The sequence below is a fragment of the Uloborus diversus genome, chromosome 5 (genome assembly GCF_026930045.1).
Source record: "Uloborus diversus isolate 005 chromosome 5, Udiv.v.3.1, whole genome shotgun sequence".
Lineage (NCBI taxonomy): Eukaryota > Metazoa > Arthropoda > Arachnida > Araneae > Uloboridae > Uloborus > Uloborus diversus.
Genome location: NC_072735.1, coordinates 138,387,058 through 138,404,793, shown reverse-complemented (window position 1 = coordinate 138,404,793; position 17,736 = coordinate 138,387,058). Strand labels below are relative to the sequence as shown.

The window sequence follows — 17,736 nt, the reverse complement described above, 5'->3', positions numbered from 1 at the left end:
TTTTCTGGTATTGAGAACTACAGATAAGTAAGTGCTAAGAGACTAAGATTGAAAACTTAAATATGAGAGTGGCATCTTTGTTTAATCGATCACCCCCTGCTATAACATAGTAATTTACACTAGCATTACATAAATTAGCATAATAATTTACATTGCCTTTAGTTAGATTTGATTTTTTTTCTCCACTTACCAATTGCTGTTACTATGGTGTTAATATTTTTTACCATATAGATTTAGCTCAAGGTCACTCGTTTTTTTTCCCTAGCGAAAACTGATAATTTGTTGGAAGCCCTGATACTGAGCTTTAATGCTTTTCGTTTTCGTATAAATAAATTTACCTAAACAAAAAGTTGTATGAAATTTGTTAATAAATAAATAAATTTTTCACTTTTGAAATGAACTGCACTTAAGTTTGTCCATTAGTTCATTTTTCACTTCAAGGAGCATTCTTGCAGAAAGAAATTAGGTCCAGAAAATTTGTCGCAGAAAGTAAAATAGAATTCTGCCAATGGGTCCCATTCCACCCACTTAAAATTTTTTATCATGTTTCTTAAAATCTATGCAATTTTTCTCTTCTGATTTTTTCAGTTGACAAAGGAGACTTTCTTTAATGAAAATAACAGCAAATAGAATGCTATCTAAGTACAAACAAAATCCTGAAAATAAAGTTTCAGTTAATTTTGATTTTTACAATGTAACTTACAAGAAGGCTGCCACTAAACTGACCGTTTTCATTCAGTTTTTTCTTGAACCAAAATAAAGTCAAACTATTGTAAATAACAAGAGTGTTTTTATTATTATTTTTTAAAAGTTATTTTTCTTTTCTGTAATTCGAAAGATAAATAAACTACCAATTCCACCCTACCTGACCCTACTAATAATATAAAGCTTAAGAGTGTTTGTTTGAACATGCGAATCTCGGGAACTACTGGTTCGAATTGAAAAATTATTTTTGTGTTGAATAGTTTATTTATTGCGGAAGGCTATAGGCTATTTTATTTAATCAGATTGACCGAAATATTTGTAATTGCAACTTAAATGTTTAATTTTAGTTCTATGAATTCCTAAAACAGTAGGCGCCGCTTAATGTGATCACTTTGGGACAAATACAATTTGATAACAATAACCGACTGATAACAAAATCGAAAAGAATCCAGGATAAAATAATGTTTTTTTCCCAATTATGGTGCACTTATTTTGGCAACCTCAAGTTAAAATCACAATGTCTCAACTGAACGCAGTTTTAAATTATTAAATTAACAGAATGGAAACATCTGAATTATAAAAAGTTAAAGTTAAATTATGCAATTTTTAATCACATAGTAATACGTGAAATAAAATGTGACTGTTTCCCTGACATTCGTAAACCAGTTTCAAAGCACATTCAGCTTTTCTATCTTTTCCAGCATGGTTTTGCTTGTTGTTTAAATTTTGATTTAACTTCCCTTTGTTTTCAATCTCGACACAATTCTTTAATAGTTTACAAAGTAATGGCAACAATGGAGGTCCTACATCAATGCCTGCAACATGTCCAGCGACTGAATTTTTTTAGATGCAAAAGGAAGTTCTCTTAGGGGGAATCTGTGGTCACTGGGGGCAAACTTTCTGTAGTTTCATTCCTAGAAAAATTTTGAACTGCTATTGAAAACTACAAAATGCTAAACAGAAAGTTAGTCTCGTCAGGATTTGCCTACGTATTTCTGTTAATTGAGGAACAAAACAGGGGAAAAATTGAAAGTTTATGAAAAAGTAAAAACAATAAATGAAGACTCTGATTACAATATCAGACTTTTTTAACGTGTGTTAACATACAAGTGTTCCGGGACTTCGTTATTCTGATAACATTAAGCAAATGATAATAATAACCATCACCACATTTAAGTGGCGCCCACTGCAGTTGGCGGGGTAAGTAAACTCATCAAGTGGGCACTGGCCGACAGTGTCTACAGCTGCAAGGAACCATGCTGCTATGCTATTGTGGGACTGTTGTGGTCAGCAAACTGATTTTTGAATGCGTTTTTTTTTCCGATATTCAGGTACATAATTTGATTTTGTAGGATTTTCCTATTAGGTTTTGCTTTCCTTATTTCATTAACATTTGTTTTTGGTTCTTATAGTTGAAGATTGTTACTTATCTAAGTACATAATTTGGTTTGTCGTATTATTCAATTGTGATTGTTCTTTATAATGTTTTACCATAGTGTTGTTTATTTGGTGAAACATTTTAAATTGCAAAAAAAAAAAAAACCTGCTTTACTCGTTAAAGAGCAGGGTTATGGTAGCGTGGATGCTTGATGCATTAAGCGATGAACCATACAGTTAAAGGATTATTTTGAGTTGTAAAGCTACTGTTAATTGTTTTACGTGTTTTTTTTTTTTTTGTAAAAAGTTCTAAATTCCAAAAAGTTTTCCATAAGTTTTTTGAAAAGGTATAAACGCATTTTAGTTGAAGAAAAACTATCATTTTCACATCAGATGGGGGGGGGGGGGGAATTTTATTCAATGGACTTCTTTTAAATTCTTAGCATGGGCACCGCCGTGCTGGTACTGCTAAATGTGAGAAAACTCTCAAACATTGATCAAAATGCCAACTTTAATAAACAGTTCATTTTGAAAGAAAAGTTTGGTACAGGTAATTTGTGCCAGGTCCTGCTAAAACAGCCTGTGTCTATAACACATTTTAATTGTCATTAGTTTTGAAGCTACGGCTTTTGAATGACTGATGTGTACGCCTAAGGAGAGAAAAGTTTGGCTATGGGTGGTTTGCGTCTTTTTAAAGACTATTTTTTAAGTTACTTTTTTTAGTTACTCAAGTCCTTTTACTTTCACTTTTAATTGCTGCCAAAAATCAATAAAAAAATCATAAAAAAAGGTTTTGTTAATAAAACTGGAAAATACATTTTAAGGTTCAACTTAACAAGTATACATTTGCGGATTTCAGGAATTAGGCCTTATGAATACCTTATACCAGCGGTAGGCAACCTGTTGATATTGAGCCCGTTTTCAGTCGATCCTTACAACATTCTGGAATTTTTTTTTCAGAGTACCATTAAAAAACACCATTTTCTGCAAAAGAATTTGACTGAACTTCTAAAACAAAAGTTAGTCAAAAATTTTCCAGAATTTAACATTATTTGGAAGTTGGAAGTGCCCCAACTTCTAATATTTAGGAGAAATATTTATTTTATACTTTTGTTATTGAAAAATGTCCACAGAACAAAAACAAATTTACAGATCTAACTTGTTTCGAATGTTCTGCAAATTTTTAAAGTAAAAAAACAGTTTCGAACATTTTACCAATGCCCCAGAGAGGGGAGATCTTTTGTACAAAATATATTTTTTAATTTTGGTATTTTTAGCGAGAGTAAAAACACTATATTTTGTATTTTTATTGTTAAATATCAATTATTTTCAAATTTTTTTGTTATTAAAATGATATATTTTATCATATAATTCCCATGTAACAGCTGCCATCCTGAAGGAGCGCTATCTTCTGCGAGCTGCCACCCCGAACGGGTTAAAGGCTATTTTTGTGACATACGGCCGCCTCAGAGCAATAGTAGGATATCTTAGTGCTATTCCTGGGATTAGATGTCTCAGTGTTACTCTGAAGTGACAATACTTCTTCCATATCAAGATGAATAAGAACAAACATTTATTTTATAATTTGAAATTGACTTACCTTGGTCTTTGACTTGCTGAATGAAAGACTCTTTAACTTTACACTCTTTTTCCCAGTCATCAGGCATCAGTGCTTTTGTATAATTGATAACATAACTCAAAGGGCAAAACTCTGTGCATCCATTCAAAATTAAAACATGTGGAGGTTGCATTTCTTTTTCTGGTTCTGTGGAATTCAGAAAAAGTAGACGCATGGCGTTTATGCCGTCACTCATTTCATGGAGCTCGAAAATCAGCGTAGAACAGTAAGGAGGCGCTTTGAAATTGAAGAGATTCAATGCATCTAGGACAACAGCAATGTTTGTATCATGCTGAAGATATAAAGAAACATAATTACTTGAATTATCAAACATTTCAAAAGTTTGTGTTACAAAATTTAGACAAACTGATGAATAGGATGATATTAACAGTAACTTTGAATAACCTGAACCCAATTTAATTAACCCCCATAAACGTTTTATGCAAAGAATTCTCCATTTTCTAATTTGAAATTTAACTATGAATTCTATATTAGAAGTTCAAGTTAAATAAGCTATACTAAACAGAAAAACTTTACCAACAAAAAAAAAAAAAAGAAAGAAAGAAAATCTCCTTCATGAAAGGAATTTTTCCCTCATTGAAATGAGTTGCAGAAATTGTAGTATGTTATTTCAAAAATTAAAATAGTTTTAATGATTGGTGCCAAGAATGTCTACCATTGTGCAAAGAAACAAGAGGTTCCATTTAGAACTAAAAAGCCTACTTTCCCTTATACCAACACCAAATTTCTAGAATCTAATCAATGTTTTTTAATTTAGCTGATACTTAATATTTGCCTTAAGTTTACTTGTAAGTAATAATGTTGAGAGTCTTTGAACTGTTCAAACCTGAACAAAAATTGTTCAAATTAAAAAAAATATTTTTCAAACATTTTGTTCATAAGTTTTTTTTCCAAAATGGTTTGTTTGAAGCAAATCCGCCTCCATATATAAGTTCGGGATTTATATTCGCCTTAAATTTCCCCGTAGGGTTAATGTTAAATTTTTTTTTTTAGCTGTTTAAAATTGAATGAAAAATCATTCAAATCAAAAAGTGAAACATGAGAATGAAGTGCCCTTGCTAAGATCTTTCAAACAAAAAAAAAGTTTGTTTGAATCGGACTATTCACACAAAAGTTATTGAGGGGGGGGACATTTTCCCCATCTCAATACCCTACTTACCAGTTAATTTTTGATATTTATCTAATTATTGGATTTATTTTTGACCTTTTTTTTTTTTAGCAATATTTTTAAAACGAATAAAACCTTCTTTCAGGTTTTTTTATCCTTTCTTTTATTTTTATGGGAAAGTAGGCAAAAAGTGGGGTTATGCATACATTAATATCAGTGGCATTCCAAGCACAGGTGTCACCCATGGTGGTAATTTGTGGTGTTTATCCCCCCCCCCCTCGTGTTATATAGTTAGGAAAAAAAAATACAAAATTTAACTGATTTGCGATTATCAGTAAAAAACTAATTTTTTAGATTTTATGAGGGCTGTTTCTCTGGATAAGCAAGAATAGCTTTTTTTTTTGAGGTGACAAAAATAGGCAAGATTAATTTTTCGGGGGGTGAAAATAAGGTTAAAAAATATGGTTATTATTCTCAAATATTGGAAGTCTGTAAAAAGTATAACCACAGATGACTGAAAATGTTTTGCTTTTAGCTATTTTTTCTGCCCTATGTGTAACTTTTTCTGGTAACTCATATACTCATACACTGATGTACTGCAGAGTGAAGCAGGGAGCTCATATACAAAATTGCAAGGGGGGCTCAGATATTTTAACCATGGTTTAGCAGGATATTTTCCCCATAGAAACCGATTTCAGGACAGATTAGAGTCATTAAAATTTGACATTTTTAATAACTTATTAAATAATGGCTTGAGAAGAAATGTTTTTACATTTTTGTAAAGAAAGAAGTACTAAAAGAGAAAAAATTATATTTTCTAGGCGGGGGGGGGGGGGGGGTCGATACCCCCTTTCCCCCTATATAGGTGCCCTTGGAGTGAAGGTCCACAAGGGTGCAAACTCCAGCAGTACTAAGGTTTAGCTGTACCACAGAGAGATGGAGGATAAACTGGGAGTGGAAACAGAATACCTCATTTTGCAGTAAGTCAGCAAGAATGTGCAAACAATATTTTACAGCTCACAGCAATCATCTCACAGCTCACAGCAATATTTTACAGCTTTACATCTTGCCGATCATATTTACTACAAAATAAAATGATCTGTATCTACTACCAGTTGCTCTGTATCTACTAGCAGTTCATCCGCCATCTCTGCATGGACAAGCTTTACTGGAGACGTTTGACACCCAGCCCAGGGAAACCCAGCTTCCGGTTTTGGAAGAAGTTATCGGAAATGGAGTCATCAGTGTATCATTCAGTCATATCACAAATCTGGTGTCTACAGCTCTTTCTAGTAATTTCTCAAGATTCAAGTATTGGCCTCAGAATGTTTTTTCTTGCCATATTAAAAAAAAATTTCAGGGAGTTAAAAGTGCAATACAGTCATTTCTTTATTTACATTATCTGCTAAATGTTGTTGCTAGTTCATTATGTGCCATAAGATACCAAGGGCGCCCATATGCAAAATTTTAAGGGGGGCTTAGATATTTTCCCCATGGAAACCGCTTTCAGTACAGATTAGGGTTATTAAAGTTTGACATTTATAATGAATTATTTATTAATGGCTGGAGAAGAAATGTTTTTACATTTTTGCAAAGAAAAAAATACTAAAAGCAAGGAAGTTCCAATTTCTAAGGGGGCTCAAACCCCCCTGCCCCCCTATATGGGCGCCCTTGGATGACACTCATGTTTATTGTACTGAAGCTAGGATATAGTGCAGTCGAGGAGACTGGATTTCAACTCTTTCCTAAGGTTGCAAGAATTCTCCTTGCATTAAACCTTGAAATGGTACTGGCTTTGTATTACCTCGTGCAGAAAATTAAAAGACATTATGAAATTATGTCTATTTATTTGTATTTCTGTTTCAACGTTTTACATTTTCAGGGATGTGCCAGCTGAAACCCAATTTTGGAGCAATCTCAGGTGCAGAAAAATAGTGACTTTGGAGCAGCTTGGCTCAAGAAAATAGTGAACTAGGAGCAGTTTGGCTCACTAAAATGTTTGTTTTGTAAACTTGAAGTACAAAAATAGTGTAATTGAAGCAACAAAAAGTATGTTTCGAAGTAAGCAGTGGTGTTCCCATAGGGTATACTCAGGGATACCGACCAAAACTCACTTTTGGAGCAATCTTGGGGGCAGGAAAATAGCGAGTTTGGAGCAGTAAAACGGTGAATTTAGAGCAGTCTGGAGCAGTAAATTTGCAAATTTGGAGCAGCTTGCAGCAGCAAAAATTTTAATTTTGCATCAATTTGGAGCAACGAAGTATATTTCACACACAGAAACATGTGACACGATAAAATAACAAAAACGGAGATTAAGGATGAAAAATCACCATAATTCGAACTACTAATTGAAGCTCTTTTGATTATTTATTATTATTGCTATATTATATATTTTTTTTCCTCTCTAATATTTTTCTCAAAAGAATAGTCTCTCTCGTCCTGCTCTACTTTTTTTTAACACTTCTAATTTAAATTTAGTTCACACATATACTTTGCTTAATATATCACTGCTTAAGTGCACATTTAAGTTAGAGTGCTTTGATACCTATTTTTAAAATTTGTTTGCTTCATGAAACTCAAAAACATATTCAAAAAGGCTAAAAATAAAATAATAAAAAGAAAGAAAGCAAAAAAGAATGGCGAAATTTAAAAACTGAACCTCAGCAAGTTATAAGTCAGTTTTAAAAAGCTATTAATAATCTTTTTGTTTTTCTTTCTTTTTTGGTATGTGTAAATTATTTACTTCTATTTGACCTTATCTTAATATATAAATTTCTTCTGTGGGGACGTTTGTCACCACAAGGCTTTTAAACGGCTGGACTGATTTTGATCAAATTTTTTGTGTGTGATTAAGTTGTGGCAAGTATAGTTTCGAAGAGCGATTGATTGAATCGGAAACGTTTTTGTTAATTAATTAATTTAAACAATGGATGGCTATATCTCTCAATTAATATTTACTTTAACCTATTGTTGAGCAAGAACCGAAATAAATATTTAACCCGTTGCCAAAGGACAATAAGAAAGACAGCTCTGCTTTTTGTAATGAAATTTCCTACTGTGATACGTCAATTGAGAATAGATAAAACGTAGAAAGAAAGAGAGTGAAGACTTCATTTCTTTAAAGCAATGAATTTAGGCTCATGTTATATTTTAAAGTAAAGTACTGGAAGGTTCACGCAAAACGTGTGTTCTGTCGTCATAGTTGAACCATGTGACCAAATCCGTGCTTAAGGTTTTCTTAACCAAATGATCAGAAAGCACCGTACCTAGCAACATTTGTTTCTCGGCTCAAATCCATCAGAGTTTTTTGCACCAGCGCCAAGAATACTTTAAGGATTATCAAACTAATCAGTACATTATTAAAGGAAAAGATGATGGAACTTAAAGACGAAACAGATTTTATTTTTGTCCAGATAAATTACAACAGTATAGTTCTGTACACAAAAGATCAGTGCAGTGGAAGATATTTATCTTTGGTGGAAAGAACAAATTAGGCAAAATATGAACTTTTAAAAGTTTTCGTTCAGAAGATTGGACCACTAATTGGTCAGAGTTGGCTTCGCTCACTCATCGGCTGGATTACAGTAACGTGGTGGCTTGGCGATTTTGGCTATAAACAATAGAGTTGCATGATCATTTGTTTACATGTTAAAGCTACTGTTAATGTAATTTATTGTATTTTTTGTTTATTTGGCGAAATATTTAAAATTGCAAAGAATTGCTTTTTGTTTTCAAAGAGTGTTTAGTCATTTTAGTTGAAGAATGTGTTTATTTTATATGGGGGGAGGGATGAGTGATCTTCCCTTATTCAGAGAACTATTTTTACCTATATCATTTTTTTGAACAATATCCTTTCTATTGTTTTATTCTTTTATGTTGCAGCGGGATTTCCCGTTTGTTTTAGATGGGTAGTGAGTTGACTGAGGACACTTTTTATCTTTTGAGTATGGCTGAAGGAACAAGCCATCAAGTACGGGAGAAAAAAGTTACTAAAACAACTGTTTAATGGGCATTAGATAAATCAAGTTGTAATAAATGTACGCATTCTGACACCAAGCAGCTTAAAACATTTTCTTTTTACTTATTTTTTTCAACAAAACCGTTCAAACACTTGTAAAAATAAAAATTGAAGGCAGGCTAAGAGTGGAAAAAATGCCTGAATCTGAGAAACTTGAAATATCTGCATTTTTAGTACCAGAGCATTAGAATTCCCAACCAAAACTAGCGATCTATTTTCTGTCCTGAAATCTTAAGAAACCCAAGATTAAAAACTGATGAACAATATTATTTTTTACAAATGGCATTCGCTTAAATCAATTTGGATGCAACTAGATTGACATTTTGAGAGGGCGAGGCAAGAAGACGACCTTACAAGTCCTCTTCTAAAAACAAAAGATAAGAATGGTTGAAAATAATGGTCAATACAACATTTTTCAAGTCAAAGGAACAGAATCACATAATAAATTAAAACGATCGAGTTTTTCAAAAGCGGATGCAATCGGATTTTGAAATGCGCAAAAAATTGGGACTAAGTCGAAAAAATCGTAAAAACAAGCTTCAAATGCACTAACTTGATGATTTAGTAAAAACTGCAAAATATGTTGAAGAAACTGCATCATTCCATGCAAAATCTCACTTTTGGCGCAAGTGTGTCCGATTTTGGTGCAGATAAATCCATTTAGCGGTCTTTTGGAGCAGTTTGGCTCAACTGGCGCAGCTGGCACATCCCTGCATTTTAAAGGTATGTATGAAGTATTGATTCATTTAAATGAAAAATGATCAACTATTTTATTTCAATCATAATGATTCCTTCATAATATTTTATTAATAGAACTTTAATTCTAAAAAATTTTTGAGAGTATACGGCATACATGGAATGGGAACACCACTGAGCATCAATGCTTTAAGAGGATCTTTCTTATGTCAGTATCTTTTTGTTTACGAGAAAAACCTCTTTCAACTGCACATTGTGGGCCAAAATGACTTTCACTATCCAAGTATATGTATTTAAAAAGCTGATCACTATTTATCTGTGAAAAATATTTTTTCGAAATTAGTTAAATGAGTTCTAAGTACCACCAAATCTCCATTCCTCAAATATTTTAACTTTATTCAGGGTCGGATTTAGGGGAGGGCAGGCGGGGCTACTGCCCCAGGGCCTCCACAACAAAGGGACCCCCCCCCCCCACAATAAATTTTTTAAAAATATCCTAACTTTCACGGGTTGCAAATATCAGATATATACATATATATCAAAATATTCGGATATATATCAAAGTATCCGATATTTTCGTGAATATGATGATCTTTCGAACCCCGATTAGGGGCCTCCACTCCTTCATTGCCCCGGGGCCCCCACACTTCCAAATCCGGCCCTGACTTTATTTATATAAAGATTTGAATCCATCTATTAGTTTGCCTAAAGAATTTTCTGATAGTACTTAGGGCAAAATATTGCCAAGATATTTTTCGGATAGTTATGCATCTTTGGAAGGTTTTTTCCAGTAAGTGGATGCAACTTTTTTTTTAATTTTTGATAAGTCTACTTTTCAATAACAAATTCTGCTAAAAATATAGTGTTACAATAATGTAAAATTAACTTTTGCAAGAAATTCAAATTTTAAATCCAGGGAGAGTTAATTCATCTTTTTTTTTTCTCTCGGCATTGTTACCTACATTTAAGTACTTCAAATACAGTCGAGTCCCAACTTAAGTAAGCAAGGAACTCCAAGACTCCTCGCGTAAGTCGAAATTTCGCGTTGTGGAAAAATATATGTACATAATTTTTTAGAACCGTATTGAATTCCTTTAGACACTTATTAACACCTCTCAAACTGCTTTAAAGCATTCCTCTCTCAACTATACATTGCAGTTTCTTACATAAAGAACAGAACTTTTACTATATTTAAAAAATAAAAAGGGTCTTATTCCTGATCTCTTTAATCCATAATACAAGAGCAGCTTCTATTTTCATTTTATTTACTTTTCTAGACTGATCTGCAAGCTTAAATATTGAAACTAGGTTCTGAACTTTTTCGGATATCGTTTTGTTTCGACTTTTAATTGTACGCATGGAAAATCCACTCATATGTATTGTTGCGCTACCATCGGCGTTTTGTAGTTGTTCAAGTATCTCGAGAATATTAGCCTTTTTTTTTAATCAGAAACTTTTTTTTCTACCCATCTTCACAAAGTGTAGATAAAGGTGCCACTAAGGAACTAATATATTTCATCAACTTTAATATTTAGAATGAAAAAATAAATGAAAGATGCTGAGCGGTTATTTGATGCACTAACAAATGGATGGGTAGAATAGTTTGATGTGAGAACTTTCGCTCTCACTAAGTTTAAAGGGATGTAATAACATTCACGAAATCAATATTTAGTAGCAAACAACGAAACCGATACTTACTTCTAAAAATTCGTGTTGTGGACGAAAAAATTGCGTTAGCTCTAAAATTAATAACTTGGAGAAAAAATTCGCGTTATAGCTATTTCGCGTAAGTCGAATCGCGTTGTAGCGGGAGTCGACTGTAGACCTTTTATTTTTGCTCTTTTATATTGGCTACATCTACCTTGTCAATTCATTGACAAGGTTCTTCATCAATAGTTTGTAGAGTTTGTCAAGAGCTCGTCACAAAATATGGAGCACTGTAAGCTTTCTCTTTAAAACAATTTTTAAAAAATTTCAAAAATACTCTACACTTAACAACAAAATTTAAACAGACAGGTGCTAGAAGAGATTTTTTTTTTTTTAATGCACAAATCTTGTTTTTAAGCAGTCTTGAATTTTTTTTTTTTTTTTGTTAAACCTTGAAAGAAAGTGTAAATCAAGCGACCTAAAGGTTTTTCAATGATCATTTCTAAAAATATATAGAACTATGGGAATATAGGACACTTTTTTAATGTTTTTTTTTTTTTTTGTAAATATAGGACTATTTCTACCCCTGAAGCATCCATGTCAGTGATGACCATTACTTACAGTATAGCTCTCCCCACACATTTTGTAGTCTTGGTAATGGTCATAACAGTCGAATGGATGCTAACCTTAACTTCTAACGCTTTTGGTAGTGGGGTACGTAAAGAAGTTTGTTATTGTGTTCCTAAAGCACTGCAAGAACAGATGAACATCAAGCATATTGTAACATACATTCAAGAAGTTTTCATATTTTGTTGCCATCTTAAAAATACTACTCTTGTATTACCACCTGGTTAACAGGATTCCAAATTTTGTCAAGTGTGTGGTTATTCTCAAAAATTTCTCATTGTAGCACAAGCATTACTTTTGGATATATAGCATTTCAAAAACAAATGAAACATTTTTAGTGACCCTGTATGTGCATGCTTTTAAATTAGTGTTAAACAAATCAGATTTCTAAACTATTATGTTGTGGCCATCATAAAACTGTTTTCTATATCTTTCTTATGATTCTGATCCCTCCTCATGCTTGACGAGTAACAATATTCCCAACAAAAACAAAATTGCACACGCCAGAACTTGATGACCATACCAATTCCAGACAAGGGTGCCCATATAGGGGGGCAAGGGGGGCTCAAGACTCCCCCCTTGAAATGAGAACTTCCTTGCTTTTAGTGTGTTTTTTTTTTCATTGAAAAAATGTATAAAAATCTCTTTTCCACCCATTAATGAATAAGTTATTAAAAATATCAAATTTTAATATCTCTAATCTATACTGAAATCAGTTTCCATGGGGAAAAGATTCTGCTAAACCATGGGGAAATTTTTTAGCACCCCTAAAAATTTTGCATATGGGCGCCCCCGATTTATCGGGGAATTATATGAAGAATATGGGATTCCCGATTTATTGCAAAAGCAAAGCAAAGAATGAAAATTGAAAATTATTTTAAAAGCCTTGCTTGAAAAAAACTAAACATTTATTTGTTAACAAACACAAGATGGCAACAGTTAAAAAGTTTAAATCATAGAGATTTTCTGGTCATTTTCCAACAATTAAAATCACGCACAGACGACAGACTATTACTATTTATTAGAGACGTACCGAGTACTCGGTAACTACTCGGTACTCGGCCTACTCGGCCAATTTGCCGAGTACTCGGTACTCGGCCAAATTCTGATCAGATACTCGGCCAACACCGAGTAGTTGCAAAAAATTGAATATTGTCCAAAGCAGTACTAAAATTTATAAAAAAAAAAGAGCAAGCATTATATTCTGCAATCATTTACAATTAAAATTTATAAGTCAAATTTAAATTTTGAGAATAATGAAGTTTGTAATGCTTCAATAGAATAAATCTTTATTTTAATGTCCTTAAAGTTAATAAAACTTATTTATTAAAAATTATGCAAACAAGGTAAGTATAGAAAATATGGAGTTTTTATATTAAAAATGGATTTTCGCTACAAACAAAAATTAGTTATAAAAAATATAAAAATACCTTTGCTTAAAAAATAAAAGGAAATATAACAACGTTAAAAGTACAGTGCAGGAACACTGCAGACACGTGTTTTGGCGTTACAAGGAATTCTTTTTCGATTCACAAAATGGTAGCTCGTGGATTTAAAGGCATCCGACAACAGTCAGATTTTTTTGTCGAATGTCTTTACATTCTTTAGCTCACATGTTATGCGCTGAAAAAGACGTTCCTTGTAATGAGGGGGGGGGGGGGCGAAACACGTGTCTGCAGTGTTCCTGCACATTTGTTGCATTAAAAAAATTATTTTTGGTGGGCTAAAACTATAATTGATTGGTATACATTGAAACCCCTCCTAACGGACACCCCTCTGAGGACAATTTTTTATTCCCCAGTTCCAATGCAAATAACATTATTAAACCCCTATCCTGCGAACACCTCTCTATTGCGGACAAAAAAAAAGTCCTGTTAGTGTCCGCATTAGAGGGACTTTACTGTAATTTGTTTTAATTCCAACTTGATAAATCATACCTTTTATTTATTTATTTTTAATTTTAAAAATAATTTTTTTGTAAAATTTTTGACACAAACAATTGTTTATAGAATGCGCAATTGAATTTCAGCAGGAATTTAGTTTTAAAAACTATTATATGGACAAGGAGGTCTATACTACTGTTCCAATAAGTTTAAAGTTCATCACATGTGTGTCGGTGGTTCTTCTTAAAACATAATTGGTACTTGGTAACTCGGCCGAGTATTGAAAGGCCGAGTACTCGGTAACTCGGTACTCGGCCGAGTAGTGAAAGGCCGAGTACTCGGTACTCGGCTACTCGGCCAAAGTGCTACTCGGTACGTCTCTACTATTTATCTTTCTTATTGTTGCATTTATAAAGCTATTTTTAGTCACACAAAAAAAAATCAGTCACCCCATGGAGTGATTGGCGCCAAAATTGAACCAACGCCGGTTTACACATGGATTTACATTTATTCCAAATTTCGTCCAGAGCGCAGCATTATTTCTTCAGATATGGGACTTGCAATGAAAATAAAAAGAACGTTCGATTGCGCCACCCCTTTTTCAGCTGTTGACGCCGAAATAGAATCAGCTCTTATACCCTCTAAGGGCTATTTGTCATTTTTTTTTTTTTTTTGGATTCTGTTCATTATTTCTTGAGATACAGCTGTCACAATTGACCACAAAAAACGTTCCATAGCTCAACCCCCGTTTGAGCTATTGATACCAAAATTGAATCAGCACCTGTACCTGTTGGGGCATTATATGAACTAAATTTTGTTTCATTCCGCAAGTTACTTCCGAGGGAATAGCAAGCACACATAACTCAAGAAACGTCCCATTGGTCCCCCCCCCCCCTTGGAGGAATTCGCGCCAAAAACCAACAGGCACAAGTTCACATAGGTGCACATATGTGTACCAAATTTTGTTTAATTTCATGCGGTAGTTTTTGCTGTAGAGCAGCCACAAAAAACTGGTCACACACATAAGTGACACACAGACAGACATTTTCCAAAAACGGTCGAAATGGACTCAGCGCACCTCAAAACATTCAAATCCCTCTAAATTCGAAATTTGAAAATTTGCACGAATCCAATACTTGCTTCTATATATTAGATATAGGAGAAAGTAAAAACAAATTGAAAAACAGTATATTGGACTCATGTAAAGCTCAGAAGAAAAAGCAGGTTCAAAAAATTGTTTTCTTATGTGATCTGCAGTATTATTTTACATCTTTTCTTTTCTTTTTTTTCTAAATCTGAAAATTAGTAGAACTTCATGTAATAACAAGTTACTTACAGCTGAATAAACTTGGATTTTTTGATTTGGAAGATCGCCAGAAATTTTCTTGTTCATCATTTCAATTATCTTTTGTATCAAAGGTCCTAAAAATGGATTAAAATATTTTTAAAGCTAATAAAAATATCAACTTACGAATATATTTTTCACAATTATGAAACAATGACTGAACTTAAATGGTTCATGTACTAAAAAATACTAAATAAAAATGACTTGGAGAGAAAATAAACTATACAATTTTTGTTTTATAAATAGCTTTAAATACTATAGTTAACTAGTATACATGCAGCGGATCATTCTATTACTATCTAAATTATGAATCAAATCAAAATATAATAATTCATACAAAACTTAAAATAATCATTAACTATATCACAAAAGAACATTTAACAATGAAGTATAAGGGCTATTTTCAAAATTTGCTGCTATTTGAGGATTGAAGTAAGTGATAAGAGTAAGAAATTACTAAAGAAGTAAATATTTTTCATATTACACTGCTGGTAAAAATTTGTTAAGGACAGTGAAACTGCTTCGTGATGCAGAAAAAATATTGAAAACTTTAAAATTAGTGAAAAGTTTGTTAAAAAAACAAATAATTAAATGGTTGTATGTTTAATTGTTTTATTTTTAAGTCAAATTTAAGATTAAGTTCTGTTTTAATTTTGATGCTTGTTGGATAAGGTTATGTTTTCAAGTCATATTTTCTGCATTCTTAAAATAAATCAATAGAAGATTAATTCATAAGCATAAGTACTCAAAGTACTTGCACATAGAACTGCATTTTTGAGGAAGTCTTTTTCTATAAACTACACTTCTAAATAGTAACTTTTGAAACAAAAATGTTTAAGATATTTCATTGTATTACAAAGAGATGTATGAATGTAGTATAATATCCATTTATAAACAGAACTTTCATATCTTTTACTTACCTGCTCGCAAACGATGAAGCAGTGGCGAGTTAAAACTCCAGAAAAATGAGAGATCCGATACATATCTTAGTTCTTCCCAATATGGCTCTGCCCAAGACGGAATAGTAAGATTATACTTTCTCTGAAAAAAAAGGGACATGAAATTGAAAATTTAATTAATTTTTCACAGGATGGTACAGACCTATGCAGAAAAAGTTCAGTAATTTGAGAATGTTTAACAATTCAAAGTGAAAAAAATAAGCACAAAGCAACAACAGCAGTAGGGGAGACCGGGGCAAGATGACTATGTTAACAATCTATGTTATTACTTTATTTTTAAGGACAGTAAAATTAATTTTACATGAGCTGTTAGAGTAGTCCTTTGTAGCATTAAATATATTACCATTTAATTTTTCAAATAAAAATAAATTATATTTTTATTTTTTCATAACCACGACAAATCGTCATCTTGCCCCAGTGCTGGGGCAAGATGACAATGTTGAAAAAGGTTTAACATATTTTATGTTTTCAATATGTTACGTAGTTTTACAAATGATAAACGTGTTTTTACATCTTCAAAAGTATCAAATTAAGCGTAATGCATTGGAGCATAATGTTGAAGTGTTAAGTTGTGCAGCTAACAATAAACACAAATAAAAATGCCATTTCAAAATTGGAACATTCCTCATGCCACACCTCCTGGCTTTTACAGCAGTGTCCATTCTTCTGTTCTAGGGTCACAATATTCTTCTTTACAAGCAGGGCATATTATATCACCATCCGTTGAAGTTGATACAACTGGATTACTTGGCATGCATTGTATAGACTTCTGCCTACAGGAACTTTGAGGTTTTTTTACCCCCTTTTTAGCTTCACGAGCATATTTTCCCTGTTTTTTTAAATAATCCTTTTTTTCCTTTCACTTTGCTCCTTCTGACATTTCTTTGATGGGTGTGCTTGTAAGAATGTTTGAGATCAGTTTTCTGCTTTTCCTTTTTGTTTTCTCACACTGTGTTGCTATAGGCAATGCATTGAAATTAGAAACACTGAACGGCTTCTTTGGTGCATCGGAATCAGCATTTGCCATAATTTCTGCTTCGTTTGGAGGGTTTATATGTCAGTTTTCTACTCCGAAGGTCTAAGGATTAACGCTATTAGTCTCGGTTTCATCGGCAACAACATCATAGTCCGCTAAAAACAAGAGAATTATGAGTCCAGATCCTTCATTCCTTAAACCTATTATCGACATCTCCAACTGTAGCTGCTTTGAAGTAAACGGCAATCAAAGCTCACCAATATTTTTGTCTGTGATCGTCCTAGATGAATGGCCATAAAGATGTCACATGTTTGGCTATAGTAGTATTTAATGGGCGGAAAATGACGCATCAGGAGCTAGAGACGATGCAATGTGGTTGGCGGATATCCAACCATAATGTTTTTCAACGGCAATATAAGATAGCCTGCAAAGTTATGTGAGAATTAGGATTGTCAATAATCAATAGAGCAGGAGATTCTTTGTTTGGTTTAATTCATTCGACTAGTCATTTGGTCAACTAGTTTATAAATAGCCTCTAGTCACCCGCTTTGGAACGACACCTCAATGTGTCCTTTTGCCCCTAAGAAGATAGAAGCACAAGGTTGCGTGGACAAACACACAGACAAATAAGCATTTACAGGATTTAATAAAATGGACAACATAGTTAGTTTAATAAATTCCGAAACACGGGACAAGAGGACGAGCTCGTCATCTTGCCCCGCGTTTCGGCCCGTCATCTTGCCCCGGACTGCCTGC

General features: G+C 33.0%; 1 protein-coding gene across 2 annotated transcripts in view; it reads right to left on the bottom strand.

Annotated features, from left to right (window-relative positions):
* Window positions 1–17,736, bottom strand: part of LOC129222191 (prostatic acid phosphatase-like) — an 82,137-nt gene that overhangs the window by 21,058 nt on the left and 43,343 nt on the right. For both annotated transcript variants that reach the window (XM_054856661.1, XM_054856662.1), the window contains exons 7-9: window positions 15,966–16,086; window positions 15,037–15,122; window positions 3,683–3,992 (exon numbers count right to left, since the gene is read on the bottom strand). In XM_054856661.1, the coding sequence (XP_054712636.1) occupies window positions 3,683–3,992; window positions 15,037–15,122; window positions 15,966–16,086 (517 nt within the window). The remainder of the gene's footprint in view (window positions 1–3,682; window positions 3,993–15,036; window positions 15,123–15,965; window positions 16,087–17,736) is intronic.